General features: G+C 39.9%; 1 protein-coding gene across 6 annotated transcripts in view; it reads right to left on the reverse strand.

Moving 5' to 3' along the window:
• Positions 1-899: 899 nt before the first annotated feature.
• LOC101165171 (LIM domain-binding protein 3) overlaps positions 900-15,262 on the reverse strand; it is a 40,912-nt gene continuing 26,549 nt past the window's right edge. For 3 of the 6 annotated variants that reach the window (XM_078931446.1, XM_078931447.1, XM_078931450.1), the window contains exons 7-13: positions 14,803-14,851; positions 7,759-8,018; positions 7,278-7,644; positions 6,662-6,842; positions 5,097-5,217; positions 4,325-4,440; positions 900-3,645 (exon numbers count right to left, since the gene is read on the reverse strand). In XM_078931446.1, the coding sequence (XP_078787572.1) occupies positions 3,556-3,645; positions 4,325-4,440; positions 5,097-5,217; positions 6,662-6,842; positions 7,278-7,644; positions 7,759-8,018; positions 14,803-14,851 (1,184 nt within the window). In that variant the 3' untranslated portion in view covers positions 900-3,555. The remainder of the gene's footprint in view (positions 3,646-4,324; positions 4,441-5,096; positions 5,218-6,661; positions 6,843-7,277; positions 7,645-7,758; positions 8,019-14,802; positions 14,852-15,262) is intronic. The other 3 variants (XM_078931449.1, XM_023962959.2, XM_023962958.2) reach the window with 1 other exon arrangement.

Here is a 15,262-nt window from a genome sequence, read left to right on the forward strand (position 1 = left end):
AACGTCAAATGAGACAGTCAAACTTCCGGATGAGCCTTTCCAGTTACCTGACTTTTTAATTAGTAAATAATTTAATACAGATTTACATCTGAATAAATCTCTATTATTGATGTTTTTTATCATAAATCTATACTGCCAACATACAGTAAGCGTTTCTTTTTGTGCGCCACATTTATATTCAATTCTATAGTTTACGTTGTTTCATTGCGTTTCCCATGGATGCAGTTCATGTGACTTTTTTGTCTATTAGAAATTTGAGGATAATAACTATTTATAACATCCTGTATTTAAATTACCACACGCTAAAATCATGTTTGAATGTATCTATTCTTTGTGCCTTCTTCTTTTAAAAACTGAAAAAGGTAATAAAGTCTCCGTCTAACCTCCCGGTTGAGTTGATATTACTGTCAGAGTGAGAACTCTTGCCTAATTTCTTTCATCTGTTTTTGCAATCACTACTCTGTCCTGGCTTTTACTTTGAAATTCTGACTTAAGCTTAGTCTGCCTCCATCTAGTGGCTAGTAGCGAAACAACAGGTCTGCAAAAAAAAGAAAAAAATTAAAGGGAAGAGTAAATACTTTTTGAAAAGAGTTTGGTCACAGATAAGAACATAGACGCTGGATTGGTATTATATATATATATATATATATATATATATATATATATATATATATATATATATATATATATATATATATATATATATATATATATATATATATATATTTTTTTTTAAACATTTTAAATGTTCAAAATATTGATGCTCGAAAAAGCAACATTATTTTATGGAATTTAGTAAATGTAAAATTTGAAGTGAATTAGTTTATAAAGCTGCTAAAAACCCAAGTGTTTTTCTTGATTTCAAGCTGTGAAATAATGAAGAACAGGACAAATGCAGATGTTTTTTATGATGTAAGTGCTCGCTTTATTCAGACTGCAATGCTGTAATTCTCCTTGTAAACCTGTCAAACAGTAAAGCAGCATTTCAGAGTGATAGCAGGTTCATCCCAGCCTTCCTGCTGCTCATCACAGTTTCTAACCATTCTTTACAGTAATATTCTGCGTATGTGTCTGGAGGGCGGGGTCAGAGCTTTTTTTTTTTACATCCCAACATGCTGCAACAAACTGCTCTGCATGCACATTCACACTGTCTGACATAAACTGTATAAAAGGAGACAGGGTAAAAACTGGTCTGAACAGAGCAGAAATCGTGACACGCAGAGTTTAGACTGACATCCGGCATTATAAAAACTCCCACAGATGAAACCCTTTCAGTTGATCTGAAGGTAGGTCACACTAAAGCTCAGGATGCTCCAAAGGCGATGCTCTAAACAGCATTTTGTTGCAATTCCCCTTATAGTCACTAGATGCTGCTAAATCTCTTATTTGACCACAGTTCTTGAAACCAGCAGCTTGGAGACTGAATTGAAAATGTCAACATTTCCTGGGCTTTGACGATTTGTCAGTTTGTCTGTCTTTCCAGACTGTAAAGAATTTCCCTTTTAGTCTGATGAAACACGTTTTTCAGATATATCGAGTTTTAGCTGCGTGTTTGCAGAGTGGCACGGTTCAGTTCAGGTCAGAATGATCATGTTTGGGTTTGCTGCTTTGTCTGTTAGCCAGAGTCAGAGTTCATCCAGTATGTCAGACTTTAATCAGAAAGTATCTGAAAATACCTCAAACTTCAAATCCAGATTATTATTTTTTGACGGCACAACTTTGGGTTAGAAAGAAGCTCCTCCTCCAGAAGGAGGAGCTAAAGTACCTGCTCTGCTGTCAGTGATGAAAGATGGAGTTTGAGATCCACAGAAGGATCGGTGCAGCTGCTGAAATGTGGAACTTGTTCTGATGCACTGCAGAAAGATCCGAGTCTGAAGACAAAGATCTCAGTTTACCGCTACATCCATGCCCCCACCTCTGATCATGAGCCTTGGGTGCAGATGAGCTGTTAAGATTACGGATAAAAGCGCCAAAAATAAGCTTCTTTCAGGAGGGGCTCGGGTCTCCTATGAGGAAGGAGGTGAGGTTTAGACATCCAGGAGGAATTCATAATAGATCAGCTGAAGAAGTTTGGACTTCTGGAAATGACACCCAGACACCTTCACAGTGAGGCTTTAAGGATGTGTTCAACCAGGAGGGAGCCCCGCAGGAGACCTACAGCACTGGAGAAATGAGATCTCTGCAGGTCTGGAGAACAATCTGGTATCCTCCTGTAGGAGGTGGCAGACAGAGGTCTGCTGAGACTGCCGTCCCAGTGACTTGAACTCTGGCAAATGGAACAGACTGGAAGGATGGATGTAGAATTACGACGTTATTCAAGAAAACACCAAAGTCTGCACAAGGCAGAGAAACGTAGAGCTCATTGTTCTGCTACGACTCATCTCAAAGCTATAAAATGCTGCTTAAAAAACAGGAAGCAAATGTGTTTAAACACATCCAAAACGATCTTCTCCAAGAATACAAAACAAAGTTAAAGTTACTGTTTTTTCTCATCAAAATAACTCAGTCGCGTTAAAGGCTAATATTGCAGGAACATTTGAGTTTGAACATTTCTGCAGTTACGTAAGGAGACGGGGGGATCACACTGTAAATGCCTGACCCAGGATGTTTCAGGACTTTACAGTGTGCTTACAAAACGAAGAAAAAGATCAACACCCAAACACACACTGTGATGCTAAACAAACACACCTGAAGGAAGGCAGCGGTGAACAAGCATCCATCTTCAAATCCTGTCAGAAGAGCAACAGAAATCTAACTAAAGGATATCTGGACCAGAGTCAAACCTGGACCGGGACCACACTTGGACAAGGGTGCAGACCTGGAGAGGAGTCAGACCTGGACTAGGCTGCTGGACTGCAGCTCAAAGAAGGCGATACCAGAGCTAAGGCTTGACAGATGAATGTACATATCTTTAATTCCTGCAGTTTACGTGACAGTTTTGAAGCCAACCTTGACAGCAATACAACATCATTCTGAGATGAAAAAAAATCACTCAAAGGATCGAGACTAGTCAAAGAGGCACACGATCAGCTTGATTGTACGGAGTCTCCAGAGCGCTTCTGGAATCTTCAGGGTTCAATTAGGATCTGTTTCATATTGTTGCAGAAGACTTGATTAAATAAAAATTACAATAAAAATATCAATTAAAATGTAAATATTTTACAAACCAATATTTTCCAAAAACTTAAATTATAATTCTAAGTATAAATGAGCTGTGAATGGAGTTTTCCTGAGTCGGAGTGGATCTTCTATCATAACAAATCATAATTAAACACCTAAAAAGTCTACAAGAAAGTATTTCTGCACTCTGCAGACTCCATACAGAGATGTGGGCTAACAGCACATCTTCACTCAGAGTTTCTTGTAGAAAACATAAAAAAGAGGAACTACAGTACAGCCGGTTTGGCGGGGGTCAGATGTTCCCATTCAGGAGCATATTCATCAGGCAGCATAGTTTCTTTTCAGTGTAATTGCAAATAACTAGTGTGCTTGCAAACACGGGGTGTTATAGCGTCGCCTTGCCGCTGCGACCACATCAGAGGCAGGTGCGTATGCCTACACATTGATGGCGTGGGCATGCTTCTTGCACAGAGGTTTGTCTTTCTTTGAGTAGAAGGGATGACCCTCGAGGTTGACGTGACAGACCTGCAGGCAGAGTGACATGTCAGACTCTCACAGTTAAGCTACATTCACACCGCCCTCTGCAATGTGCGTCCAATGAAAAGTCTATGTAAATCCGTGTCAATGTCCATTTCAGGCTTCCGTGTTCAAAACTCTCATGTACACGCGTAGCTATGCAAGTTTTTACGACCCTTTTTGGGGTTTACGTACAAAACCCATAGCCATTGAACTGCCAGTTAAACCAGGTTGAACTTTGACTCGTCAGGGACTCGGATTTGGTAATGATGTATGGAGGTGACTAAACTCACCAAACTCTGAGAGTAGCTGGTTTATCTGGTGAACACGGTGACCCTGACAATGTCTGCGTTTGTTTTTCAAATAAAGATAAACCAATGCCACTCTCCTGACATGATGGTAATCCAAATCCTCCATTGCAAGGACGAGCAATGAACCGAAGCATTTTGGATTTGTGTCCAATTCGTGAGATCTGCACTGGTTCAACATTTCATACTAAGCCTCTTTTAAATGTAGATGGCGGACATGCGCTAGTAAATAGTAGTAAAGAAAAAGAAAAAAAGAAGCCCCTCTGTGCTTGTCCAGTGTGAACACCACAAGCTAAATGCACATTCATGAACGCGCACCATATGCCCGGTGTGAATGTAGCAACAAAGTGTCTCTGAAAGAAGATGTTTATGTGTCTTACCGCACAGACGAAGCAGGTGTCGTGCCAGGTGTGGCCCAGAGCTTCGATGAACTTATCGCCAGCTTCCACTGGGAAGTCGCAGCCATGACACTTTGTGCTAAAGAGTGCGATGTAATCTGAGCAAAAAGCATAAAGACACTTGAGCAAAGCTGCAACTAAACCAGATCACACCGGTCCCTTACTATCACAAAGTTTAGCACCTACCACTTCAACTGGTGAAGTGTTGAAAGGGTGGTCAGAATGATGAGACTGAATTGATCTGAATTCAGAAGGCATCAACTTAACTCAAACTAATCAACCGAAGTGACAGAGAAGAAGTTTCTTGAGATATTAACAAAATACAAGAGAATTGTGTCGACTTGACTCTACAGGGCCGTTGCGTTGCTTTCATGATTTGGAGGAAAAGCAGATGATGTGATTTTTTGGGAGCTCCAAAGTCTAAACTCTGTCAATTATTAGAACCATACGATCCATCAAAAGCATCCTAGCTCATCCATTCTACATGAATGTTGCTGACGGTAGGTTCATAGGCACAAAAGATATAATTGAGGTTTATTGAGAAACACAATAGCATGATCAAGAAGGGGCAACATTTACAGACCTTCTCCCTATGGCTAAATGGATGACTGCACATTGTGGTTTGGAGATCCTTGCTCAGACTTTTACCCTGTTCTTCTGGATAAATTAGACACCAGTCCAAGAACTACAGATGTGAGTTTATCCTTTAGTGATCAAATTGGTTGTGTTAAGTTTAAGGTGAAACTTTCCAAACCTTTCTCGCAGTACGGCTCTCCGTCCTCCATGTGGAAAAGACTGTTTCCAAAGGGTTTGCCACAAGCTGCGCACACGAAGCATGTAGTGTGCCACGTCTGCCGCAGGGCATGCATCACCTCCTGCAACCCAAAGCAGAGTAATTATTTCAATAAAAACGGTATGCAGCAGATTAAAAAAATGTTTGAATGTGGGTATGTAAAGACAGGAACTCCCCATTAAACTCTTATTGAAACGAGAAACACTTTCCAGGCGTTTTTGCCATTACAAAAGAGTTATTGTTTGTCAGCTAATGAAAGAGCTACTGTTTGTCATGACCTCCCTGGCAGATCCTGCAGACATGACCATCTGTATTTGAAGCAGAGGAGATGGCTCAGAAGTGAGTCTATGCTTTTGCAGATGATGCAGTGTTGTTGGCTTCATTAAGCTGGGATTCCTATCAGGTAGAAGATTAAGGATGGGAAAGCTAATTCAAAAGTTAGCACATTTGGGATTAGAGCAATAGTCCTCTTTTAGTCAGGACTATTATGAAAATTTCACTGCCCTATATACCCCATGGTCAAAGCATTGTAGGAATCCAACAACAATGGAGTCAATAATAGTAGTATTGTCAGATGTGAGTTTTTTCTAGCTTTTTAGTTTGTCATTGACCAATCACCCAACAGCTGTCTCCCGACGGGCAGAGCAAAAGTTTGGTGAAGGTAGTGTGGCACCAGAATTATGAATTTGTTTAAAGAAGTTGCAAAAACTCCAAGATTTGGGCTGCAGAAAAACAAATCCCACCAGATGATGTCTTACCTGTCCATGCAAGACAAACCTCTTAATTCTTCTCATGCATGGATCAGTCTTGGAGGGCTTATAATGTAGGAGTTTAATTAAATGACTGTAAAATTATGAACATGAAGGGCAAAAGAAAAACTGTTGTTTTTCGGAATGGTCTATGTTCCAACTCTGCCCTCTCATTAGTGAAAACCAGAAACAATCCATCCTGGAGCCAACCCAGCTACTAGTGAGCGAAGGCCGGATAGACCCTGAACAGTCTGTTGCAGTGACCAAAACATAAATAGTCTGTTGCAGTGACCGAAATCTAAATCATAATTTGAATATAGTAACACTAAATTGATTTGTGGAAAATATAGTCAGTTGACTAAATTACAAATGAACAGCTTAAGAGATGACTACTGTTGCCTAAAAGATGAATGGATGGAAATATGGATGGATGTGGAGATTGGTCCTTGTCTTGTAACATGATACAGAATTTTTACAATTAGTTTGTTTGTATGATATAAACACCACATGAACCAAAGACATGCTTTTAGATATTAAACATACTATTCAGCCTGAAAAATACTTTTTAAACCAGCTATTTAAATTTTCTTAGAAGACATGGCATCAACCCATGGAAATTTTGGAATGTAAGATTAAAAAGTACAAATAAAAACAAGAATTTTTGGGCAGGTTAGGCCGTAGATGAGTTTTTAAAGCGCGTGTAAACACCCCTCGAGACACTAATTCATTGATGTCAGTGCTGGGAGGTGACTGACAAAAGGGGCTGGGGCTCCTTACCCCCATGATTTTGGTGTTGCAGCGGGCACAAGTTGGTGCGAAGAACTCCTCGTAACAGTTCTCACAGTAAACATTGTTCTGCTCCTCCACAAAGCTCACGTCTGCCAGAGACACATGGCAATAGTGGCAGTTAAACTCCTCAGGATGCCAGGACCGGCCGAGGGCCACAAGGAAGGGGCCCCTGTGAAAGACAATCATTTGGTCAGACTTTTTAACACATTCTTGTCTTAACTCTTTAACTACCCAACCAAGATAAAATCAATTTAAAAAAATGTTCTTTCTGCTGCTTATTGCCTTTAGGGAGTTACACACACACAATACGTTTTAAAATATATTTTCTAAATGTACTTTACTGTTTGGTTGAGCAGGTAGTTAAAGAATTTAAAGATAACTGCATTTTTACACTGACCACCATCCCAGCTGAGATTTGTAATTGTGGTATAGCCATTTGCAATATCATTGTACATCATTATTTTTGTAATTTAAGGTAAAACCTGAAAACTTTTCACATGTATTGGCTGCTCTATATTTGGTCAGTTATTTTAGGACATCTATTTAAATCGTATATTTTGTTCTATCAACTGCTGTAAGTGAACATTTTGGTTCAAAAAGTCACCTGATGACGCTGTTGCATGCGCCACACAATGGCGTACGGCTGCTTGCTGCAAACCTCTCCGCCCTCTGGGCCACACCTCTCGCCACAGGAGGAAAAGGGGCGGGGGTGGGAGTCATGGGGGCCGGGCTGGGAGCTGCAGGCCCCACAGGGGAAGGGTTGGAAATGTATGCTGGTGGGGGAGGAGCACCCTGCGGCAGCGGCTGAACCTTCATGGTGGTGGTGGTAGTTTTGCTGGCTTCAAACTTTTCAGCAAAGTTGGTGTCAGTCACCCATGGGGGTCTGTTGGAGGTAGTAGGGGCTGGAGCAGGTGGAGGGGGGGCTGGGGCTGCAGCTGAAGGGTGGGGTTGGGGCGGCAGTTGAGCTGGAGCTGAGATTAAAAGAGTACACTTGAGTACAACATCCTACAGAAAATCCTTGAGATTTTGTTGGAGTTTTGGGAATCTGACCATTTAAACCCTGTAAATTAAAGCCAGAGGCTCACCAGGCTGGGAGGGGTAGATGCATGCAGTGCTGACAACCTTTGGGGCACCAGACCCAACAGGGATCTGAATGGAACTCTGCTGTGTGGGCGGGGCTTGATGTTGGGGTGACTGCTGATACTGCTGGGGAACTGGCTGGTACTGCTGTGGTACTGGCTGGTACTGCTGGGGTACTTGCTGGTACTGCTGAGGCATTTGCTGGTATTGCTGAGGGGGCGGAGCCTGTAGAGGCTGATGCATAGTTGGTGGTGGGCCATACTGGCTGCAGAGGGACAGAAACATAACTTGTTAATAATTGGATTGTTCTGTGCATCATTTCCCTTGATTGCGATCGCTCTGAATATCCAGATCCTTCAGACCACTCAGATTTAAATTTAGGAGATCCCATCTTCATTTTGACAAAAGGGCGTTTGAATTTTGAAGCAACTCATGCACTAGTCAACCCAGTCTATGGACAACATTTACAGAGAAGTTTCCATTAGAAAATGGACCCAAGTCCAATAGTTTACATTAGGTTTCAAAATAGAAAAAACAAAAAGGTGCCCTCCCATCACCATGATAACCAAATGTGATAGAAGCTAACAATGAAAATTTACTATTTGATGAGACTAATTTGCTCTAAAGGTATTTTAGTCTGTCTGCTTCTCATAGCTCTTGTTATTTTTTACCAGATGCACCTAATCTGAGAGTGCTCTTTTAGAATGGAATGAATAGTGTGATGTTGGAGGCTGTTTAATTACTATACAAACAAAACATTGGTTTGGTTTGCTCATCAGTAAGATATACTTATTTCTGGTCTTAACAGACTCCACCATGGTTATCACTGGTGCTATTTGGGGGAAGGACACATCTTGTAGAGATACTTGGATGAATCAATTAAGAATTTGAACTGACTGGTGTTTTTGGGTTGATCAGGGGTCAAACTGACCCCAGCTTGTGTCCCAACAGCATTTGCACACAGATTGGCCATCCAGATCTACAGCTACTTTGAGTATTTCTCTGCAGATTCAGATGCAGATCTAAAATCAGGCCCATAAGAGCGACTACCATGTAAATCTTCAGTACTTAACTTCAAAATCTTTAATGCACATTTTCCAGTTTCTACTTCACCTTCAAAACTTTCATGGAAACAACTTTTCACAATTGCCATCTGGAGAAAGTGTTCGGCTCTGAGAGTCTTAGAATCCCATCTCTTCTGTGTTTGTAAATGGTGCGGTCCTCTTGACCATTTTTGGCTGGGGAGGCTGCTGGAATGAGAAACTAGCAAATTCAAGTCTGAGGCCTAAACTCTTATCCAAATCAGGGGGGAATGTCCTTTTTGATTTGGACTAAGTCCCTCTCCCAGGTGGGGGGCGGATTCTGTGTAATTTGCTCATGAGTCAAGTATGTGCTGCTGCAGGGTGTAAGATTGACTGGTAGATCAGTCCAATGTCTGCAGTGATGCAGACTTTATACCAGTTTGTTGCAGTAATGATAGCTTTGTCTAAAGGCAAACTCTCAGTTCAAGATCCATCTGCGATCCGCTTAACTCTGACCATGAGCTGTAGGTTATGAAAAACCGTTTACAGGCGGCAGAAAAAAGCTTCCTTTTGAGGATGGCTAGGGTCTTCCTTAGAAATAGGATGCGAAAGTCAAAAATCTAGAAGGAACTTGTTGTGAATTGACTCGTCCTCCACATTGAGGAGAGCAGCTGAGATGGTTTCAACATCTGGAGATGTGACAGGCCTACAGTAAACCTAGGACACACTTGAAAAACTAGGTGTCTTGACTTGCCTGGCGAAAGGTCCAGGCATCTTTATTGACACTTCTGCCCCTGGGACTCAAACTCGTGATAGAATAAAGATACTAGATAAAAATGTGTGTGGAAAAAAACTCAACCTTTCTTTTCGTTGTTGCTGTCAGGTGCTCAAATAGTCAAGCACACCAAACAAGTGAAGGTAAAATATGAGAATTTTAGTGAGCAAAAGGATACAACATACTCAGCGAAATCTAAAAGGAAAATAAAGATCAAAATGTCAAGATAACCCCATAAATGACGCATCAATCACAAAACATGACGGACCCAATGAGAGTATTTAACTTTTTACCCAGAACACATGAATGCAGCATGAAAGCAGACTGGAAAGCTTTGAGACGGAACAAACCTAACCCTCATAACTGAAACACTCAACAAACCATCCGGACAAACTTTAACTTCTGACGTGGGGCAAATAGTTGTACATGTTAGAATTTTATCAATTCTTATTATTATATGCAGTTTGTGAAGAACTAAAACAAATAGCCACATCTCAGCCCAAAGTGGACTACAGCTCAGCAAAAACTTCTTCCATATGATTTTCAGCTGTGACCACTTAGTGATGAGGAAAATATTAAATTATTGATATTGTAAAAAAAGTACATAACATCAGGGGGTTGGAACAAATTTCGGAAATGTTTCCCCAACACTCCAGATATTAAGCTGTGGACTATTTTCAGTGGTCCAATCCTCCAGAAACAGCAAGAGGGTTTATGAAACTAAAGATAGGGAGTGTTCCTGGTATTGATGTCAGTCAGCGCCACACTGAGCCTCTCTGATGGGTTGTTATTAGATTTTGAAAAACAGTGGAGCAAAATAAGCAGAAGCGCTGATCACGTAGAGATATAAATACATCTGCCCAATGACAAACTCATAGGAATAGCTAAAAAATACAATTGCAACCAATTCTACTTGAAAGCTTAAAATCCTACATTAGACCAGAAAACTGACAAATAAATGCTTGTAATGTTTTTTTTGACATAATAACCAAAAGATGCTTTGCATTATAAAGGCCAAATGAGAAGACTACATCCCATACATGATAAAATACTAATTTCAAAGAATATATTTAAAGATTACAGGTAGGAAAGCATTGGTGAGGTATAATTCTAAAGTCTTGCTGATGATGCTAATGAATTATGGCTTCAGGAACCATTTACATAAAGCTGTTTGATTCCAACCAGAGCTGGTGTCCTGGAATAGTTCCATTCATTTGGTGGCTGTGACAGCTCACCTGTACTTTTGATGTGCCTGAAAATAAGGGGTACCGGTTTACTAAAGTGTAATTACAGACCAACTAAACCAAACCAAAGTGCAACGATTAGCTTATGTGCTGCAAGTGCATTAATATGAAGGAACGTGAATTTAAGACGGGCTAAAAAAATTAAGATATGTAACCATAGCCTACAATAGTAATACTTTGTTTTTTGATATCATAATTTCATGCAAAATTATTTTATCAAAAATGATTATGATAGAAAGAAACAATAAATGAATGGTTTCATATTGAAAGGAATATCAGCTAACTATAGTTTGTGTAAAAGCAAATCAGATGATGAGTTCAGGGTTTCCAATTTTATTTAGCCCAAAAGCTGTTAAAACACAACCTGCTTGTTCAAAAAGTTTGAAAGGGTCCTATAAAGTAACAGATTTAACCCATTGCAGAATTTTAAAGACTTTCGTCTTTTGACCTGTTGTAAAAGCGTTCTCAGCAATATTTAATTATGATTACGCAGTTTTTAGCCAATATAAGAAAATGTGTTGTTTTCTACGTTGAAATCTGACTCCAAGTTGTGGGGGGGGCGTTGGTGCGGAACATCTCCCCTTCCCTGTTACTGAAAGCTTTCTGTTTACACTCTCTCCCACTAGCTTACAGCCCTTCACACCCCAAACCTAATATTACTGGTGCAACGAAAATGGTGAGCATTATTTGCACTTTCCAGCCGTAGAGCTTTGAACTAGATAACAGCTCAGTTGGAGAAATCAAAAACATACATGGATCTGTTTATCTACAGGAGGATGTATCAGAATGGAGCAGAGCAGGGAGCTTGTGACCCACCCAGTGTATTTTCTATGTCACAAATCTGATCGGCTTCTGATTTACAATGGTTTGAATGTAAAAATACTCAGAAATGCATTTTTAAGATTAATTTACTTTGACACAAAAAACATGCTACAATACACCAAAAATACAATTTTCATTGGAGTGGTTTTTTAAACCATTTGTTGGAGGACCACAATGATACAGCAGACAATGAAACGCCATGAGTTAAGATGTCTCTCTCAGCTGGTGCTATTTGCCCATCCAACAGAGGATATGCCGTCACTTTTACTGTGACTGACCTGAACTAAACTGTAACCTTCAGCCTGAGCGTTTCTGCTAAACTACCCCTGCACTCCTCTGCACTCCCAGGAGTCACCCTCAACTGAAAACCAGCAAGCTGTAAAATGGCATCACTAGCTGTTAAAACAATCATAAAACAATGTCAATCTGCTCAGCTAGGAAATTGTTTTAGCTTCCTGCTCTTCAGTTCATAGCCCGGTTTTGTTGGATTTCTGTTACAGAAAATTGAAACAGGAAAAACTGTTGCTGAATCTTTTTTAAACTGTTCTTTAAGGTACAGAAATATTTACCTGGAGACCAAATCTGGTTTTAATGCCTCCTTTTAAGGAAGAATTACAAAGAAGGAGCACACTTGTAAGAATGAGGCTCTCAGCTACGTACTGTGTACAATTTTTGCACACTCATCACACATCCTCTCATTTTCCTAACATTTTTCCTGCTTCTTTTAAATTATTCCAAAGTATTCATTGAATATAAATTTTCTTCTCTTGGGGTGACTGTTGGCATAAACAGATGAATTCAATGAATATTTTGGTGCAGGGTGGGAGTTTCTTCAGCATTTCCTCTGAAATGGCAGAAGAACAGACTGTGGAAGTGCGGCTCTTTGCTGCAAACCCAGAGAATCAATCAGAGCAGATGAATCTGTGATGAATTACAGCCAGCAGGGAAAAACCACACAGTCTCTTTATTGGCGGATAAAAGCTCGACCTCTGCTCCGATTGATTCCCATTGAGTCATTGGACGCCGAATAGAGTCTGACGAGGGGTGGAGGGGAGCTGGGGGTTGAGGGGGATCGATGGCGCCTAATGGAGGGATGATTAAATAAGTGCAGAGAGAATGGAAAGCTCCATCCATCAGTGGGGAGGCAGGCTGAAAGAGGAGGAGTTTACCAGTTTCTGCATCCTCTTACTCTGGTACATACATGTCTGATCAAGACCCAACCCATGACAACAATTTTCCACCATATGTCAGATGAGACGGCTCTGTGGTCATGTGAGTCGTCTGTTTGTTTGTAGCTCGTTTAAAGCAGCGTTTTAGCTCCCTGCTTGTTGCTATGCTGGTAGGATAGGACACAACTGAACTTCTATCTTTCTGAAAATGTGGGAACACACCCACTTAAACCCTTCAAGAGGAAACAATTAAAAAATCATCTGCCAGTAAAAAGGTCATTTGACAGAAAGTATAAGACAAGTTTCATAAAAATTCTATTCCAACACAGATTATTAACCACAAAGGTAAATACATTTGCAGTAACCAACTATAACTTTGTTTGTCATTCTTGTGAATTGGGTCATTATAGTGAAGAGAGACTGATCTGGTTTTGTAAGCCCCCTGGTGGTTACCTGGTGAATTGACCTGGCTCCACTTTGTTTACAAACCTGCATTAAGGAGGATGTCAAAGTGTTGCTACTTGGTTCCACATGAGTCTTCATTCATATTTTCCTCTCCTATAACTGAGCCCTGTAGTGTTCATTATAGGAAAAGGGTATTTCATAGCCACTAATACATCTGTTCTATTCTGTGTGATAAAGGATGCTGGTTTTCCTGATCATTATTTAATTTCATTTGATTTCATTGATCATTATTTCAAGATCACTATTTCTTTGAAGACATTCAGACTGAACTGAGACACAGATGACTCATGGACCCCTAAGACCTCCATGCTGCTGTTTCAACCCACATCTTTGTTACTGCTGGAAGAAAAGGCATACCACAATGTAGACACAGCTGTGCAAGTAGAGGAGACTAACAATACAAGATGTGTAAACCACAGAAAAGCAGGGGAAATAAAACGGACACAAATAATGCAAACACATAAAAATTAAAGTTCATTTTACACAAATACTCTGCAATTATAAAAACAAGAGGCAGAAAAAATAAATAAAAAAAGATGGAAGATTGAGATAAAAGCTGCAAACATTTTAGGGGGATGTTATTATCCAACAGTGCCTCTTGTTGGTCATACTGGTTTACTACATGTCAGCTGTTTTATTCTGAGTTTTAACAAAAAACAGAAAACCTGAAATTTCTGAGTTTTTAATTTCCAATTTTTTGTTTGTTTGTTTTTACATTTGATTAAAATACAGTGAGAGGAATGCGGAATACAGTGACAGGCTTTGAATTAAGTCAGTTAGAGCTAACAGGATATAGGATAAAAAAAAATCCCAACGACAAGCAGCAATTCTGAAACATGGTTTAGCAGATAGAACGAATCAAACCAGATGCTAAGTTGGAGAGAACAACAATATTTGCAGAACCTCTTCTTTTTTTCAAACAAAATTTAGATGCTCTCTGAGTTTAAAATTCTTACAACAACCCCAAAATGCCACTTAATTATGATGAAGCTTAGTTCTGTCCTTATTGGGGCTCACAGCAGGTTTGTGTTTGGTTAAAAATTATGGAAAAATGTAGAACTATATTTAGAAATGGCATGTTTTGCATCCAAAACATCTTACTTTATAGTACATTCTCTAGGAAGGATTATGAAAAATATTTTGGAAATTATAAAATTCTTATTTTTTATATGAATGGTTAATTCCTAAATATATCCAGGGAGTAGTGATGCCGTTTTTATTTAGTTTATGTCAATAGTTTTACCAAGTTTCTGTTTGATGTATTTATGAATAGAATCTCCTAATCATTTATCGCTTTTAATTTGATTTTTTGGTCTGTTTTAAATATTCTTCTTCTACATGATGTTCCTCATAAAGATATTGTTCCTTAAAAAGACAGAGGGTCCTCAAAAGATACCAAGAACAAGAACACACACACACACACACACATTTACGGAGTGGGCGGGGCTAGATTATATTGATGCAATCGGCAGGTGAGGTCAAGTGGGTCAGGAGGAGAGGGCTGTGGGGGAGGGGTGTGGAGGTGGGGGACAGCAGGGGCCTGCCTGCCTACCTGCTCCTCCTTGTTACCTTCTCCTCCTCCTCCTCTTGCTTCTGCAGAGCTGCAACAGAGACACAGGAGGTGTGAGGATCAACAGGTGTGCATGAATCCACTGACTTTTCTACATTTTAAAACTCAGTCCTTTTAAAGGGAAATTACTCTTTACTTTAACTTGTTATAACAAGTTAACGTGAATCTTTTACATTTAAAAAATATTAGTTCTAAGAATAAGTTAACACATTTCTCTTTGGCTACGGACACTCCAGGCATGAGACGCGCATTCTTGAACGTGCTTGTCCAGTGTTCACACTAGATAAGCACAGGGAGGGAATTCTTCTTCTTTTTATTTTTCTACTGTGAACTAGTGCATGTCCACCACCTACAGTTAGAAGAGGCTTGGTGTGAAAATCGACGCAGTGCAAATCTCGTGAATCTTGCTCCAAGCTTTTTCTTTCACAGCCCTGAAATATTT

The sequence above is a fragment of the Oryzias latipes genome, chromosome 15, assembly GCF_053564925.1.
Source record: "Oryzias latipes strain Hd-rR chromosome 15, Olatipes_Hd-rR_3.1".
NCBI lineage: Eukaryota > Metazoa > Chordata > Actinopteri > Beloniformes > Adrianichthyidae > Oryzias > Oryzias latipes.